The sequence below is a fragment of the Vipera berus genome (genome assembly GCF_964194415.1).
Source record: "Vipera berus genome assembly, chromosome: 2".
Classification (NCBI taxonomy): Eukaryota; Metazoa; Chordata; class Lepidosauria; order Squamata; family Viperidae; genus Vipera; species Vipera berus.
In genome coordinates, this window is record NC_138203.1 from 27,405,091 (window position 1) to 27,424,663 (window position 19,573).

Consider the following 19,573-nt stretch of genomic DNA (forward strand, 5'->3'; position numbering starts at 1 on the left):
GGTTATATCTGTTGAGTGCAGCAGAATTACCAGAGATATCCTAGTATGCCATTGTTGGTATGATATCTTTTTATTGTTGTTGCTTGCATTATAATTCTGATGTTTGATTTGAAGGAGCAGGGGTCCTAACGCTGATGATAATATTAATTCTGCTAGAGTATTAATAGCCATCTTTACAAGACAATAGACTTCCCTTGCCCCATAGACATTTTGGGTACTTGAATGTTAAAAAGGTAAAGGTAAAGGTTCCCCTGCACATGCGTGCTAGTCGTTTCCGATTCTAGGGGCCGGTGCTCATCTCCGTTTCAAAGCCGAAGAGCCAACGCTTGTCCGAGGACATCTCCGTGGTCATGTGGCCGGCATGACTAGATGCCAAAGGCACATGGAACGCTGTTACCTTCCCACCGGAGTGGTCCCTATTTTTCTACTTGCATTTTTACATGCTTTCGAACTGCTAGGTTGGCAGAAGCTGGGACGAGTAACAGGCGCTCACTCTGTTACGCACTCGGGATTCGACCCACCAAACTGCCAACCTTCTGATCGACAGGCTCAGCGTCCTAACCCACTGAGCCACTGCGTCCCTAACTTGAATGTTACCTGAATGTAATAAATTTCTGTACAACATAAGAACAAAATTAAGTATTTCAATATTGATTCTCTGCAGTAATTATTGCTCTGTTTAAATACTCAGCTATTTATTACATAAGTTTAGATACAATATAAATTAAGTATACTTATTTAATTTCTTTTCTATCTTTGTCTACAAACTTGTGGTTTTTTTACTATTCATGTGTAAATAATTAATGCCAAAGTTTACAGTTAGAATTCTAGCTTTCTGGAAAGGTTTCTTTTCATGCAATGTAATACATAAAATACTTCGACAGCCTTTATGTTTCAGAGTTCCCAGGTAACAATTTAAGTTAACTAGTAAAAAAGGTGCTTTATCTGAAGTATTACATGATAGAAACCAAGGGATGTGGATGACAATTTCACAGAATAAATAGTATGGATAATCAGAGTGTTCAGAGAGCACCCAATCCATTGTGAAAGCCAAATCTGCTGTTCTGGAAATGGATGCATCTGTTTGAATAATTCAGAAACCAGTCTGATCTGACATCATGACCAGATTTAGAAAAAGGCTCAGATAATGTAATGTTAGTTATTTATAAGGAAAGAGTTCTTTTTTCTTTTTCTTTTTGGAAAGATGGATGGATGAAATGGGCAGGTAAATAAATGTCATAAATATGATTTAGTACTATGGTGAGTAACTTGGTACATGATGTTGAATGATAGCATCAGAAATCCACAAACATTTATATGTGAAACATGGTGCATGCAAAATGTATGCTGCATAGAAATGAACTTTGTGAATGTTGATTATTTTTAGTAGCTATAATGTCTGGGTACCCTTCTCTCATCTATTCCTCCATGAGACTTTGCTTCTGCACATCTCGATAGTTTAATTATGTAGTTATATTTCATAAACCACCCATAGCCTGTTGGAATAGACAGTCATAATAAATCAACTAACTAGTTAATCCATCCATCTGCTGGACTTGACCATTAAACAAGGGTCTACTCTTGTTTTTTTCTATAACAAACTACTCACTTAGGAAACCAACTCATTCATTGTATCTATTCTTTGTGTAGTATATCTGCAGACTAGAATTTACAACTGAATAGAGGGAAACTATTAATACAAGATGTTGGAGTTGGTAGTCTATGCATGCCAGCCTTGTATTTGATGTAACTGGTTTATAACTGTTAATGACAGCTCTCTTTAAAATATAACTTCTAAAATGTATATAAAGTAGGACTAACTTTTAAAAAATAGTATTAACGTAAACTGCAATTTTGACAAAATGAATAATTTAAAGTTCCTGTTTATGAAGGCCTCTAGCAAAGTCATTAAACAGTGAATTTATTTGCCTTATTATTTAATTAATTGCTGAAGCCTTTATCAATAAGGTCAATAATGTGATATTCAACTATACTTAGATAAGTAGTTTGCAAGATATTTGGGGGAATATATGAGGATTTACATGCTATTTAGTGCCTACAAAAATCAATCAATCATATTAAATGGGACCCAGGTAGTGTATACATACCTTATGCACAATGACTCTCCTCCGGCTCAAGAAATATGCAAATACATTTTTGATGCAGTTCACCTGGCTGATGAATGAATACTAGAAGCACCACAATTTACCAAAGACAAGCTCCTTCCCCTGAATATAATATGAGAGGCAATATCAATGTCAGTAATATGAAAGGCAATATCCTGCAGTTTGAAGAAGGCTGTCAGGGAACTGGCTATATGGGTGAGAAAGAGAATATGCACAAAAGCAATATTGAACTATCAGCAGCTAAACAAAAGCAGCCAACAGCTGTTTTAAGAAAAATTAAACCTCTTTGAACCTGAGTTCTATTTTTATAAGAAATAACCATGAAATCCCAGGGCACAGGCTTTACTGAGTAGTAAGTGCAAATCTGTTCCATATTGTTGTCTAGAAAACTACGTAGAAGTGGACCATGACTCAAAGAGCAGTCCATCATAAATATTGATCCTAAGCTTATCTAAAAGTCTCTTGTACAGAATCTCAGATCACTGGGTCATTTTGCTCAGTACTACTACTGAATTTTGTTTGTGCATTTTTCTGAGAAAGAGAGAGAGAGAGAGAGAGAGAGAGAGAGAGAGAGAGAGAGAGAGAGAGAGAGAGAGAGAGAGAGAGAGAGAGAGAGAGAGAGCACTGTTGAAGCTATCTTCTATTTTTCTAGGCACATGTCTTTCCATTCACTAATTCTTCAAATGTTTTATCTGGAGATGTCGAGCAGTAAACTGTAGAAAAATTAAATTCTACTTCAAGTTTTAATTCTCACTGCATTTATCATTGTAAGGATCTATCTCCCTTGCCTCAAAGTGATAATTTACTATGTCAGAAAAAAGTTACTACTGCTCATTTTAATAAACATGATATCCAAGGATTATGTTTCTCATATGTTTTTAAATCAAACATCTCTGCAAATTACTGTTAGATTACTCAAAGCTGACTGATCCTGTTTACTAGATTTTTTTCTGTTAGAGCACTATTACATAAATACATACATGCATACATATTTATCAAAGTGAGTATTCTTATGCACAGCATAGAAAATAAATAAGAAATAGAATCCAAAGAAATTAAGACATTAGGTAAGAAAAAGAAAGGAAATAACAGATAAATCTAGTTTTAGCAGAGAGCTGGTTAGTATAGGGGATAAGGCTCCAGGCTAGGAACAAGGGATCCAGAAGTGCATAACCTCTTTTACTTCATCATTCCGCCAAAGACGTGTTTCATAGTTTCCATTAGCATATCCCAACACACAGCTAGGGCACTCTATTACACAGTTCTTGTCACTTGGAACTAAAAATGCACATTTTGAAATGTTGTTATTGAGACTCTTATTCTGTTAGCATTTGCTCTCATCCAGTTTGCCTTGGCAAAACATTTAAATGAGAATTAGATTCAAGCATAAAAATTTAATAGCTTCTGATTGTTGAAGACAGTATATTCAGTTAAATTACATCACAGTTTTAAATGCTATTTTACTGAAATAAAAACCTGTTCTTTTAATGTATTTTGCTTCTTACATTAGCAATGGGTGACAAAAATCTCATGACTGAAAACCTTTTCAAACTGGTACCTTCCAGATATTTACACACAGAGAAATGGATTGGAAACAATTTTCCAAAGAGTTGGCGGGCTTCACTTCATTCAGTGAGTTGAAAGCAGAACCTGGACACCCATCTGTTCTTAGTGGTTTACTTTACATACTGGCACTGAATAGGAAGTTGGACATTATGGTCCAAATTTCTCCTCAAAATTCTGTCTTGATGATTCTATGAATCTGAGCTCCTATAATTCCCAATTAAGCATTGGAATGCTGTGAGTTGTTGTATGAAATGTCTGTTGTGATTCAGGGTCAGCCTGTGGGTTTGGCAGTTGGGTCGGACGATTCAGAGGAGGAGGAGGAGGGGGGTGTTGGAGAGCCTCCAGAGGATAGCCCTGAGGCTCCGCAGAGCCCTCAGCCAGGCCCCTCCCATCTGGTTACGATGCAGACCCAGCTGTGTGAGCTTGACAGCATGGATGAAGATGACCCACAGCTGGCCCTGTTCAAGGACGACCGACACAGGAGGCAGTCAATCAGGAGTAAACAGAGGAAGGCAATGGGGCACCTCGGAAGGAGGCAGAGAGAAGCCACACCTTGAACTGTTTAAAAGGGGAATGTGTGGGAGGGCTGGTTTGCTGAAGGCAACCGTTTGAATAGCTCCTGTTTCATGGTTCGTGTTTCTGTTTGCTCTGTTTGCTCTGTTTGCTCTGTTTTATGTTAATAAATTTGGCAGGCTTAGTTCCAGCATCTTTCCGTTTTGTAAAGGGGTTGTCCCTGCTTTTTCTGCAGGGCCGGTAGTAGGCTGGTACAGAACAATGTCTGCAGAACATGTCTAGAGAAAAACTGAACTAAACAAATGAGGTCTAGATTTAGGAATTTCACTTTTGACTCATTTAGTGCATTCTTATGGTAAGAATCACTAAGTGAAAATGATAAATGATGCTAAATTATTCTTGAGCAGATAACAACTCAAGATATTAGTCTTTTTTTCAACAAAAATTAAAAAAAATTCAACTGTCTTGATCCTCTATCTTCAAGAATCTAAGGCAGGCATGTCAAACTCGCGATGTCACGTGACGTCGCGCGATGTATTGGAACTTTTTCCCATTGCCGAAAATGGGATGGTCGTGGTTTCTCCGTAATGCTCCGGCCCATGGGCCGGCAGTTTGACACCCCTGATCTAAGGGAAGAAGTGGAAAGCATTCCATGGATTTAAATTCTGAATGGAAAATCAATTTGGGATGGCTGGGAAATTAAGAAAAAATGAGATAATTAAGACCCAAACATAACAAGAAAGGAAAATGGCCAGTGCCCGATGAGACCAGCCTGGTTATGTAAAGGACTCCTTGATAAATTGATAAATTTAAAGAAGATAGGCTCAAGTTCCCGAAGGATTTTGATAAACTTGAACACTCAGCTCCTTCCAATAAAATGTAACTCAGTGCACAATTCTGCACTTAAGTAAGAAAAATCAGGTAAACAGATACATGTGAACAGATACATTATATTTAGCTTAAATAGTGGTTGTGAGAAGCATCTGGGTATCCCAGTAGACCACAGATTAAGCATGAGCCAGCAGTATGCTACAGCAGCCAAAAAAAGGCAAAGCAATCTTTAAGTCACAGAATGTGATAGCCCTTCTCTATGTTGGACTGGTCAAACTGTACCAGAAATATTGTGTCCACTTTTAGTCATCATAATAAGAAAGGATACTGAAGACATGAAAGGAATGCAGAGAAGAGTGGCAAAGGTAAAGAGGGCCTTGGAGACTAAATCCTATGAAAAATGGTCAAAAGAAGGCTAATGAGAGACTTGATTGCTTCACCCAATATATGAAGCAGGTGAAATAGTGTGGATTTATTCTCCATAGTGGCTGAAGACAGACAAGAATCAATTAGTGGAGTTTTATAGGAAGAAATCCAGCTCAAAATAGAGAGATTTTCCTGACCATGAGAACTATTAAGCAGCTAAAGAGTGTGCATTCTGAAGCTATTCCATCAGTGCAGCTTTTCAAACAAATGTGGACAGCCTTTTTCTGGAATGGGCTGAGGATTTCTATCTCTGGGCAGAAGATGATATTCAACATAGATTGTAATACAGACAATTATATAAGGAATAAAATTATAATAGCTCTCTCAGCAGCCTGATGCAATCATGGTAACTTAAATCTCACAGATTTTGAAGCATCTACTCCGAGACAGAACTAAAACTGATTCCAATTCAGTAATAGACCTGATATTTATATTGTTCTAAGTTATAACACAGTTGCTTGGTTTCAGATTAATATGTTGCATAAGTCCAGCTTCCATGGTTTGAAGCCTGTGGTTTACGGCTTAAAATATTTTGTGCAGGTTAGCTATCTATAATTTATTGAGTATACTTTAATAAGCCAAACCATGGGTTTTGCCCTATCATATTAGTCACAAAGTAAAATCTATGCAAAGTTACATCTATTCTATTTCCATTGAGATCAGAATAGAATGCAAGGTTAGTTAGCACGCATCTCCTTAAGTTGAATCATATCTTGAAGTCTTCATATTAAAATTGTGCATGGTATTTGGTAAGACATTCTTACTGAAGCGTGCCAAATTGCACATTCCCAATAATCATATAACCAGTCATCTCTCCTTGCTCATGGCCTTTTATTTCCAAGCCCTCTTCTTACGCAGGGATATGCAAGAATATCTGAAAAACACAACCTTCCCAAATGTCACTGCAGGCAGTGTTAACATTTGGAAAAGCTACAATTCCTTGTACAGCTATGTACAGATGTAAAACAATTGTTCCATGAAGTCCACTAGAAGTGAATGTCATTATTCTGTCCCCACTGGAATTAGTTTATTAATAAATTTGTTAGCATTTATCTTTCTACAAAAAGCCTATTAGCATTTGCTTAATTCCAAAAAGAAATGCATTTGAAAAAGGCATGTCACTGAGGATTGTATGCAGTATGCATAACGACAAGAGATATTTTTAAAATCGGAACTTAAATTGCATTTAAAACTTTGCGTCAAGAAAATCAGAAAATAGGATTATCTGAAGAACTGCCTCTCCCCCATTACATTTACCTGACCCATGTTGCAGGCCTCATCTATTAGGAAGGTACATCTGGTAGGATCACAAAAAGAAATTAAAGGTAAAGGTAAAGGTTCCCCCGCACATGCATGCTAGTAGTTTCCAACTCTAGGGGCCGGTGCTCATCTCTGTTTCAAAGCCAAAGAGCCAGCGCTTGTCCAAGGATGTCTCCATGGTCATGTGGCCGGCATGACTAGATGCCAAAGGCACATGGAACACTGTTACCTTCCCACCGTAGTGGTCCCTATTTTTCTACTTGCATTTTTACGTGCTTTCGAACTGATAGGTTGGCAGAAGCTGGGATGAGTAACAGGCACTCACTCTGTTACGCGGCACTCGGGATTTGACCCGCCAAACTGCTGACCTTCTGATCAACAATCTCAGCATCCTAACCCACTGAGCCACCGCGTCCCAAAAAGAAATTATGTCTCCCCATATTAAATTTAAATTTGAGTTATGGGGATTTCAACCTTACAGGTAGTCTTATAGCCAGTCACTTAAGGAACATTCAAAATTACAATGCATTCCCTTAAAGCTACCTAAACCACAGAAAGTTACAAAGTTACATAAAACACAGAGTTTCACAGTTACAGCCACACATATCCCAATGGTCACACAATCACATTTTGATCACTTGGCAACTGGTTTACCTTTATGGTCATTTGCCCCATTCTGTGTCTGTGATTTTTAACATTTTTTGCTACTTCATTTACTTCCAGTCTCTGAGGAAAAAATGCTCATAAGGGAAAATGGATTTGCTTAATAATCATGGCATTCGCTTAACGACAGCTGCAAAAAATGCCATTAAATTGGGTCTAGTCATGTGATGGCTCATCTTACAACTGCAGTGATTTAAGACCATAATTTAGGGCTTAATTACTGCCATAGGTTGAGGACTCCTGCATTTTATTATTTATTTAAAAATACTACTGTATTGATTAAAAATTGACTAATTATAATTGACTTTTCAATTCTAAAAATTGAAATTCTTGTCAGGCACAAAAAATCAAGAACCAAGATTTTTCAAATGAGTACACATCTTTTCCATGCTATCTCGCTACAAAAATCTGAACTACAGGTAGTCCTCAACGTATGACCACAATGGAGCCCAAAATTTACATTGCTAAGTGAGACATTTGTTAAGTGAATTTTGCCCCATTTTACAACCTTTCTTGCAGCAGTTGTTAAGTGATCACTGCAGTTGTGAAGTTAGCAACTCGGTTGTTAAGTGAATCTGGCTTCCCCTTTGCCTTTGCTTGTCAGAAGGTCACAAAAGCTAATCATATAACCTTGGGACACAGCAACGGTCATAAATATGAACCAGTTGCCAAGCTTCTGAATTTTGACCACATGATCATAGGGATGCTACAAGGAACATTAAGTGTGAAAAATAGTTATAAGTCACTTTTTTCAGTGTTGTAACTTTGAATGGTCACTAAATGAACTATTATAAGGCAAGGACTATCTGTAGTAATGGTCAAAGTAAATTGGTGATAGATAAGAGTCAACAGAATTGATCTCTTATGGACATAAGAGACACTAAACTGATGACACACTTGGCCCCTCCCTCAGACTCAACCTGGTCACCTTTACAATTTTTTTTAGAACTATTAACAGTAAAGGAACCAACAGTTATGAAATAACCTGTAGACAGCAGTTAGTACAACAGCAATAAAAAAACTTGAAAAACATATTCAGACATTGTGATGTGTTTACATCTACACAGATCAGAATGGTGCAAACAAAGGTTTTCTCTCTAATGGTCCATGAGATGAAAGTTGGATTTTGAAGAAACAAGATTGAAACAGTTGATACTTTTGAATTCTAGCTTTGGAAACGAGTATCCAAATATCATGGTTAGCTAAAAGAACTGGATTATCAAACCAATTTGAGCAAAAACATTTCCATTCAAAGCACATATGACTAGTTTCAAATTAACCTACTTTGAACACATTATGTGAAAACTCAGCTCTCTGGAGAAGCTCTAATGCTGGAAAGTGGAAGAAAAAGGAATCGGATGACCAGCAGCAAGGATAGAGTTACAGGATCGATGTGTGAACCATTGGAAGACCTGAAGGACCAAGTGAGGAACAAATTGTCAAGGAGGAAATCTATGTATTTGTTAAGAGATGACACCAACTTGATGGCACATAATCCAACAATCCAACAATTAATCTCATTTTACATTTCAGGCAACATATATATATATATATATATATATATATATATATATATATATATATATATATATATATATATATATATATATATATATATATATATATATATATATATATATATATATATATATATACTGTATATATATATATATATACTGTATGTATATATATATATATATATATATATATATATATATATATATATATATATATATATATATATATATATATATATATATATATATATATATATATTATACCTGCACCCAAAGGCTTGTACTTCTTAGCTAAATTCAAAATTTTGCAGTATCACTATTATGTAATTAATGCAGGTGCTCTTAAAGCTTTTTTAAAATATGTTTAATATTTTGCTTCCAATGACATCAACATTTGTTTTTTTTAAATATATATATTTACTATAATATAAAGATATTCATATTTTAAATCCTATTTTATAAATATTATGCATACTTCAGGTGTAAACTATAATATTTTTCTTTAAAAAAAGACATTAAAGTCTACCATTTAATCACTGAACATATTTTAATCCATAAATTTGTCCTGCTTGCACTGATTTCAAGAAGCATTTGTAATCTACTTGTGTGTTTTTCACTGTATTACATGTGAATGCAAACAATATTTTTGTTTGGGCTAGAGAACTACTGAACAATTTCAAAGGAGGGATGTGTAAAGGCTTGAAGAAGGAGGGAGGAAGAGGCGGGTGACAGATGCCTAAATAGGTGATAGATAGATAGATAGATAGATAGATAGATAGATAGATAGATAGATAGATAGATAGATAGATAGATAGATAGATAGATAGATAGATAATCATACAGACATGTAGCATTTTATTTAAATCTGTATTAACATTAACTTCATATTACATTTTATTTCAAAACCATGCACCACTTTATAATGGTATTACATACTGAAATAATTCTTATAAGACTCTTCAGCCAGGTGGGTTTTAACCCCACAGCATGTCTTTTGGGAACTATGCAGGTGACATTGTAACCAACCCATATGTAGGGAATCAGGCTAAGAAAAGTTTGTACAGAGGTTGGCATCTATACATATAATCCTCAGCTGAACAAAATAGCTTTCACAAGCCTCATCGCTTTATTACTTTTGCTTGGCCATAGGAGCACCAGTATACCTTAACATGTCCTGAAATGTATTATACTCATAATGTAGAAATGGAGAAAAATGCATATATTCTGAGATAGGTTTAAGGTAATCCTTACATTGAGAAATACTAAAACTGTTACTTGCTTCAAGTTAATGGAAATATAAAAAATTACATTGCTGGTCTTATACATAAGGTAAAGGTAAAGGTTCCCCCACACACGCGTGCTAGTCATTTCCAACTCTAGGGGCCGGTGCTCATCTCCGTTTCAAAGCCGAAGAGCCAGCGCTTGTCCGAGGACGTCTCTGTGGTCATGTGGCTGGCATGACTAGACGCCAAAGGCGCATGGAACGCTGTTACCTTCCCACCGTAGTGGTCCCTATATTTTTACTTGCATTTTTACGTGCTTTCGAACTGCTAGGTTGGCAGAAGCTGGGACGAGTAACAGGCGCTCACTCTGCTACGCGGCACTCGGGATTCGACCCGCCAAACTGCCGACCTTCTGATCGACAAGCTCAGCATCCTAACCCACTGAGCCACCGCTTATACATAGGTATGAGCAATAAAGCATCCATCATATTTCATCTTGAGCATAGCAGCTGGGGGGCTGAAGACAGAATTTTCTTTTTCTGCTAGTTAAGAAGCATGCTAGCTGTCTCCATTCCTGAACAGGAACAGGTATTCACAACTGTCCATAGATTAGTAATCTCATTCTTAGATGGTTGTAATGAGATCCCTGTGGGATTACTGTTGAGCTGAGTTTGGAAGCTGCAACTGCTGCAGAATGCAACAGTCAAGGGAGCCAGTGTTATTTTTTCTGTCCAATTGACCAGCTACCAATGCCAGATTCAAAGTTTGCTTGTGCTGAATAAGTATATTGACAGTATCTGGGATATCTGCCCTATCATTAGGCAGACAGAGACCAAAAGAATGTTCCTGTACAGTCGATGCTACAAAATTTATCATGATGGCAAAACCTTGGAATGTAAACTTATGCATTCTCATCGCTGATTCTATGGTTCTGTAAAAGTCTTCAGGGAGCATTCTTCCTTCACCAACGTCAAAGGAATCGGCAGAAAAATTCAGCCAATTCCTCCAGATAACTATTTCTAAGAGACATTGCTCAAAGTTTAGAAAGTAGAAACCTCAGGAAAAAAATGATGTTCCTATTTTGCTGCTTCCTGGGCTATATGAAGAACCACTAAAATTATTTTTTTTAATTTTAATTCCATTTATATCCCGCCCTTCTCCGAAGACTCAGGGCGGCTTACAAGCTTAAGCAGTAGCCTTCATTCTATGTATATGCCTGCTTATTAGGGCTTTCACACACACCCCAAGCGGCATTATTACAAAGTCAGCTTAATTGTCCCCAACAATCTGGGTCCTCATTTTACCTACCTCGGAAGGATGGAAGGCTGAGTCAACCTTGAGCCTGGTGGGACTCGAACCTGCACTAATTGCAGGCAGCTGGTGTTACTTAAGGAGGCATTAGCCCACTGCTCCACCAAGGCTCTTAAAATTATGCTGAAGTACCACCCATAATCTTTTCAGTGGCACTGCAAAGACAAGAGCACAACTATGGCCTTTCTCTGTGCCACTGAAATGCCAAGTAGGTATCTGCACCTACTGCAGTACATCTTCCACCTTTCAATATCATTCATAGATATTTTCTACCCTTTCCAATCTAAAGGGTAGGACAAGTGTTCTGAAATCTCTCCCATCTTATTCTTGGTTTCATTCAAGAGTATAATTTACTTAAGAAATGAATTTTACTTAAGGAATACATTTGTATTCTACTCTTCAGAACTTCCCATCACTTTCCCAAAAAAAACTTTTTTACAAAGCATTTAAAATAATATAAAGACTAAATTAAATAAAAGTCAGACAATCCAAGTTGCAAAGAGCAGCAGGTAAACAAGAAACTTTATATTCAACAATCTACTTCAGATTGAGAGAAAACATTTATTAGGCCAATTCAAAGTTTTTATTTTTCCAGTGATACGTTCAATATTTTTCCCAGCAAAAAAATAGAAAACAGCAACCAGGAGGTAGGAGGGTTATGAGTAATGCTGTAAAGGTTTTAGTCTAAAGTTGGGGCCATATTCATATTTGCCAATTGGATTTTAAACTTCCAAAAATAGCTGACAGTTATTGAGGGTTTTTTTTCTCAGCAAAGCTTTGGTATAAGCCCTCCACTTAATAGGATGTTATTAATACTTAATGGATACTCTTGTCACACATTGGATTAGCATGTAACCTATACAAATATGGCTGGAATATCAGCCACAATTTTTCCTCCTTTAATTTTTTTTTCTCTTACAAATTGTTCTTGAAAACCTGAATCTTGCATGTTAGGCAAATGTTGTTCTTTAATAAAGATATTGTCTCAGCATAGACTTGTTTTGCTTTTTCTCATACTTACTTTACTATTTCTGTGCTTTTACAAAATAGATAGATAGATAGATAGATAGATAGATAGATAGATAGATAGATAGATAGATAGATAGATAGATGATAGATAGATAGATAGATAGATAGATAGATAGATAGATAGATAGATAGATAGATAGATAGAGCCATTGTTTAAAGAACTGATCTCTGCTACTAATAACTTGGAGTCTGGGCCAGAGAATTAGGTGTTGGATAGGTTAATTAACTGATGGCTATAGTTTACATGAACTAGTTCCAGACCACTTTTTTTAAAAAAGCTGCATAAACCTAAGAAAAAGCTGAGATTTTAACAGGCAGTTCAGTTCCCTGCTTAGTATGTTTCTGCTGGGAATCAAACTTTATCTACAGGTACAACTAGGTTGCAATCAAGAGCTAGTTTGATGTCACCTTGATCTAGTCACTCCCTCTCAGCCCTAAGAAGGAGGGAGTATCAAACAATTTCCTAAAAATTTGACAGAAGTCAATATTCGAAGGCACACACAGAAAAGGTTACATTCACTATACATTTGGAACAGCCCCATAGATCACAGTGGAATTTACTTCTGAATAAACATCCATATTGTTAGGCACAGATCTTATCTTGCCCATCAGAGAATCAAAAGATTTTATGTTGATACAATATTTACTTTGCTAGACTCATTGCTATCAGCAAAAATATCCTTGAGTAACAATACGAATACTGATCTGATCACGATATTCTACTTTCAATGCGGATTGGGAATTTCTGTACATTATAAGAAAAAAGGTAATCTCATTAACATTTCCACCTATTTTAATATTTGTTAAAGTGAAAATTAAATGTTGAACTGAGTATGTGATGTAAACAAAACTGTTTTGGGATCTTTCACAGAATGGAAAATGAATCATAATGATGAAAGAAAGCCAGCTGGCCAGTGAAAGAGACACGCTGAACTGATTTTTTTTTAATGAAATTTTCAGTCCCTTTGCACACATCTTGGAAGTAAATGAGTCTGCTTTTACATTAGCTCTAAGATCCCCCATCATGGTTTCTAAAAGGGTGACATTTAAATATAGTGCTCCCTCAATCTATGTTGATTTCAAAACAATAGCCCCTATAACCATAGATTAAATTAAGGCCTGACACAATGAGAATTCCCAAATGTGTGGAGAGGTCATCCCACAGTAATTTTATTTTATTTATTAAATTTATTTGCTGTCCATCTCACTGCAAGGCAACTTGTAGTCCAGGACTAAGCCTTCTCTACAGAATCCAGTTCTTTGGAAGACTTTTCATTCCAAAAAAGGTCTTGATTCTTTGCTGCTTTTTTTGGATGTGTGCTTAAGTCTTAATAATTTTGATTATTTTTCATTATTAATGCTTGCAGGATCAGTTTTAGGCTAAGGCAAAGTAGGCACTGCTCTAGGATTCCAAATCCCAAGGGTTGCCAGTGCCAATCCTTCTTCCAAGCCATTCTAAAAGTGCAACTCCTCACATCAGTAGGAGGTGGTAATATTAGTTAATGTGGCCTAAGGGTACCATATGAATGAACCTTTATTGTCAAAGTACACCATGTATACGCTGAGATTGGCTAATATATCCTTGAGATAGCACTGTTTGGTGCTTTATTATTCGTTTTTTGTTGTTGCTGTTAGATTTGTATCCCATTTTATTTCCAGAACCTCAAGACAGCATAATAGCATTCCTACGTCCATTATTTTTATAACAATAACCCCATGATGTAACTGGATTGAACACAATTTCTGTCTACACAAGATGTACACTGTTCAATGCCAGTTCTTTCGAAGTCTAAACGATATTGAAATATTTTTTTATATCTTACAGATTGATGTTCTAGGTCAGCCATTTATTTCTTAAGTAAGAAATCAGAATGGAGAGATTTATCAGTACTTCCAAAGGGCATGCCAGTAAAACATAATCAGAAATACTTCTATAGTCATTTTATATGCATTGTAGTTACTACTATACAATAGTCCAGACATTACTTCCTAGTACAGCTGCATGCTTGACTGCATTACAATTTCTAATTTTTAAACTCCTACCATAAAGTTGTTAAGAAATGATGCATTTAACACCCCATTAAGATTAATATACACTACAAAAAGTCCGTAGATTTAATATATTTCCTTCAAAACAAATTTAACAAGTTTTCGTATATTCAAATATGTTTATATTAAGCTGAGACTGCTTACGGTAGGTACTTTCAGCAACTTTCTCTTCTAACAAGAAATGATTTTGTGTAAATACAATAAAAACATTTTGAATTCATCAATCGATCGTATTAATTTGTATAATCAAAAGCCTGCTTCATTCATTCCATAATATATTTGTACTGTTTGCATCCTAAAGTGTTTGCATCATTTGAGTATTAAGATCTTCTGAGTCTTTAAATTCATTGAATACTCATAGTAGTTGGACTTTTAAAACTGATTTGAAAACATGTTACAAATGTTTGAAAAACTTATTCATAACGAAAGTTAAAAATGGCATAAACTTTAAGAAATTAACTTTTTATGAAAAATATTTACAATTTAGACTACCTTAACTTGTAAAATAGTTCAAAATGTACTTTTTCTAATTTGAATCTTGCCAACTGAAAATGTTCAGTTTTATATTACATTTAAAGTCTCTGAAAATCTCTGTATTTTTAGAATGTTTTGATTATGCTCTGTAGAAATGTCTTGTGTTTCAGAGACTGAAATGTTACATTAGATCATTTTCCTCCAAAATACATGAAGAAAATATTTTGCAATATAACCCGTTTATAAATAAAACAAGCATTATGATATAAAGGCAATTGAAGGTCAAGCAGTAGGAAATAACAGACAAATGGTGCACTGGAGAAACATGGTTATTTGTAAAAGGAACTGGGGTTGCAACCAAATTTACTCATTCTTAGATTAGGTTCATTAATATTAATATGTCTATTGTAGTTATGAATAAATCAGTATCACGTTCTTATTACCAAATTCTAATAAAGAAGACACAGCTAGAAAGAAGGGATTTTTTCTTTAAAAAAAGATTGGCAGAATAAAAAAAACAATTCAAATACATTGTACTTAAATTAGGTATGCATTATTAAATGTCTTTGATTCAAGTGGGTTTACTTTAAATATGACTAAATATGAATCCAAATTAATGCTTTTTATTTTTTAATTCCTCATCCTCTATAATGACCCATTGAAAACAGTACCAATATTTTCTTCAAAGTATGAATTTGTAAGGTTATCATTTCTTTTCCATAAATAATTCTCTTTCTATCACAGTATACTATGTGAAATCTCCATATTTATAATTCTAATAAAAGTTGATTAATTCAGTCTGATCCTATCCCAGTAAGTTCCAGTAAAATAAAGAGAACTGAAAGAGGGGCATGATTGCCAGTGCAATCTACCTTGGCATCTATGCTTCATAAGTTCACTTTCCCGGTACACTTAGAGAACTTTGTACTGTTATCCAGCCATCATTGGGATCAGATGAAGTCTGTTACTGACCCATTGACATAACAGAAGACCCCATAAGTCACTAATGCTGGAAGCCCCATATGAATTGTTTACCTTCTAGCAAAATAACTGTAGGAAGCTTTAAAAACACAGTTATTCTAATATGCAATTCCTGTTAAAGGGAAAGAAGAATGACATTAATAGTTATTTGTAGCATTTGCATTAAGTGATGGTTCGTCTCCAAAATGATAATGATAATGAAGAATGTAGAAATATTCAACATAATTGCTTTTGATAACTACTTCCTTCTTTTCAAGAACAGCACAATGACACCACTGTGGACAAGATTATGTCATACTGTGATGTGGCGCAAAACAAAATCTGGTATTTGTATTACAGTCCTTAGCTACAGCACACTAACCCAGATTTTGAAGAATTTAGAGCAAATACTAAGATGAGAATTATTTTTCCCCACACCAATTCTTCATAACATAAGTAAATGAAAATGATATAGTTTTGCTCACTTCAAGCAAAATTAGGTAATGTAAATGAAACTATTCTATCTTGCCACTAGCAGCTCTTTGCTGATTGCCAAAGGAAGTTTTCCTTAAAGAGTGATGTCACCCTCTGATCTATCAGCTACTATAGGTATATATATCTGCATCAACTACAACCTCTGACTCACTTTCTCCATGCCTTTTCCTCTAAATCAACTAACAGCATCCAAGAAAGACCAGCTGTGTGCCTATCCATCAAGCTGCAGTCATTTCATTTTGGGGGGAGGGGTGGTATTTTAAAGCTTTAATTTCTAGAATGTTCACTAAAGTAAAGAAAGCAGATGATCATTGGATTTTTTTTAAAAAAATAAAGCAATATACTCATATATGCTTCCAAGGAAAGTGAGAAGAAGAGGGAAGAGGAAGAATACACAAAGCCCTTGTTGCAGATTTGCTGTCATGTGTGAGATTTTAATTCTGCCTTTTCCAATTTGGTGCCAATGGCTCTGGTTTCAGGGGATGATGTACACTACAGCTGACACATCTGGAGGGTAGTAGATTGATGAAAAGCTTGCAATGCTACCCTGGTAAGATATTCATACCACGAATGATCTGGGGAGATGGTTATTGTTTCACTCACAGATTTGGTTACTCATATCCAGTTTTTCACACACACACACACACACACACACACACACACACACACACACACACACGCACCCAGGCATGCCATATAGAGACAGATATAGTTTTGTTTTGTTTTGTGTTTGCTGAGCAAAAGGATCAGTGTTCCTTTGCTTCCTCTCTTTTTCTTTTTTAAACTCGGCCTGCTTTGGGGAAAAAAAGATCAAGAGACAGCAGCTGCCTACAAATCACGTCCAGATGCCCAGCGCCTACAGCCGCTGGAACGATTCCACCCAGTTCCGGCACGTCTTCCGCGGGGTCTGGAATCCGCTCTCCTTCAGCGCTCTGACCTCCCGGAGCCCGGTTCCTGGCCAGCCTCCCTGGCTCTTCCGCACGGCTTCGTGCCCCTCCACCGCCCCTTCCCCACGAACCTCCTCCTCCCTGACTTCGTCCCTTTTTTCCCTCACCTGTCGGAAGGGAAAGAATGGCGGTGGGCGACTGAAATGGCCCCGGCCGCCGCCGCCGCCGCCGCGCAGAGCCCCTTTTCCCCTCGCCCTCGCCCTTCCCGCGTACCGTCTGAAGCCTTGGAAGGACGAGGGCCAGGACATCCTGGATTTCTTCAAGCCCGGCCGGTGGCCGGTCTCCAGCGCGAAGGACGCGCGGTCCATGGCTCGGCAGTAGAGGTAACGCTCCGTGTCCGAATAGCCGCGATGCCTCACCCTGCCGCCGCCCCCGACGACGCGACCCCGCGACTCCGGAGGGAGAGAATCGGGGGGTGGCGGCGGCGGCGGCGGGAGAGGCGGCGGCGGCGGCTGGTTCTGGGGCGCCTGCGGCTGGTGCACGAGGAAGTGGTGCTGCTGCCGGAGCTGGTAGCGGCAGTGGTGCTCGTGGCGCCAGAGATGCTTGGGAGCCGGCAGTTTCTCGCCGCCGCCGGGCGCCGGTTCCGCCAGGTTGGGGCGGTTCTCTTCAGCTTCCATGCTTTGAGGGTCGGCGCAGGGCTGAAGAAAAGGCACCGCTGTTAATGTCGCTCTTCGCGCGGCTCGGAGAGGCGGCAGCGGCAGCAGCAGCAGCGGCCGGCTTCTTCCCCGGCAGCTTCGCTCGCTCGCCCGCTCCCTCCGGTCCAGCCGTTAGTGCGCCCCTTTCCTTCCCCGCGCTCGGCCGCCCGGCTTGGAGGGTGCGGAATGCAACTGCGCTGCTGAAAAGTTGGACAGTTCCCGCGTCGCGCTGCTGCCGAGTGGCGGCAGAGCAACGCCCGCCCTTTCTCCCCTCCCCTAGCCGCTAGGAGCCGCCGCCGCCGCCCGGCTTCATGCCGCCAGGCGCACCAGGGCAGGAGCCTCCGCCGCCCCGAGAAGCAAGCTGAGGCGAGGAAGCTCAGAAGAGGCTGCGCCCGAAGCGAGGCTATCTTTTCGCCTCCCCGAGCTTTCCCGCTCGCCTTTAAAAAAACAAAACAAAAAAAAAAAGCCGGGCTTGCTGCGGCTGGCCGCCTCTCCCCCTCTCTTCAGGGCTGGCAGCGGGGAGGTGACTTCGGGTCGGAAAGTTACCCGAAGTCGACGTCGCTTGCGAAGCGGAGGGGCGGAGGGCGAGCAACGCCGCGGCTCTTTAGCTCCTCCTCGGGGTCTTCCCCAGTTTCTCTGGGGGGTGGTTTTCTTCCTGTTTGCAGGGCTTGGAGATGGCGGGAAGGATTCCCCATTCAGCCTCGCCGAGCGCTTCCTCCAAATGGAAAAAAATGCCAGGAGCGCGCAAGCGCGCGCGCCTCTTTTCGTCTCGTCCCTTTTTCCCCCAGCAGTCTTTCCTGTGAATCAACACTGCCAATGTTTTAATTATAGCGATGTCTGTGCCCGCTATTCAGAGGGAAGATTGGGTGGAGCACTTTCATCATCGTAAGCCAGTCATTTCTGAACTTTTTGAGATTCAAAGAGGAAGAATTTTTTAAAAAAAACAAACGGTGCGGAAAAATGATTTCAATTTAAATAGTTCTGTTGAAGAGCAAGTTAGTTCCGTTGCAAAGTCAGCTACGTGAGAAGAATTTCTTTAAAAAAAACCTCAGGCGAAGCAAATGTGGGCTGGATTATTAGCTAATGAGGATTATTTAACATGTTGTGTGAACCTTGCTTCCTGTTACTTAACTGTAGTTGAGCAAATAATTGCTTAGGACGATTATAGGAACTGAGAATACGTTTCGGATTCATGATTAGTGTACCCATAAAGTAAACTCTCAGTTTAATGGACTAGGGTGATGTTTGTGAAAACTAAATTATTAAATAGTAAATGGGATTGTTTAAAAAACCCAAAACATACTTTTGCATGTGAAAACCTAGTTTAACTGATAGTAATGATAATGACTACATAAAAAATACTTTGAAATGGTGTAGTAACTTTTAACTAGCAGGCTTTAATCATTAAATCTGATTCAATAGTTAAATTACTGTATATTCAGAGAGATGTAACCAATCATTCCCACATATCATAAAACTTTATTTTTTTATCATTCATATTTGCCTTCACAGTAATGAAACACTACATTTTAAATCCTTAGGATTTAA

The 19,573-nt window shown here is 38.0% G+C and overlaps 1 protein-coding gene across 5 annotated transcripts in view; it reads right to left on the reverse strand.

Moving 5' to 3' along the window:
* The window catches only part of PDE4D (phosphodiesterase 4D), a gene marked incomplete at its 5' end in the record, with an annotated part of 761,328 nt that overhangs the window by 461,897 nt on the left and 279,858 nt on the right, over positions 1-19,573 (reverse strand). Inside the window, one exon of one of the 5 annotated variants that reach the window (XM_081318719.1) lies at positions 8,670-8,797. The exons of the other annotated variants lie outside the window; for them this stretch is intronic. Coding sequence (XP_081174845.1) covers positions 8,670-8,680 — 11 coding nt within the window. The remainder of the gene's footprint in view (positions 1-8,669; positions 8,798-19,573) is intronic. 5 annotated transcript variants of the gene reach the window in all.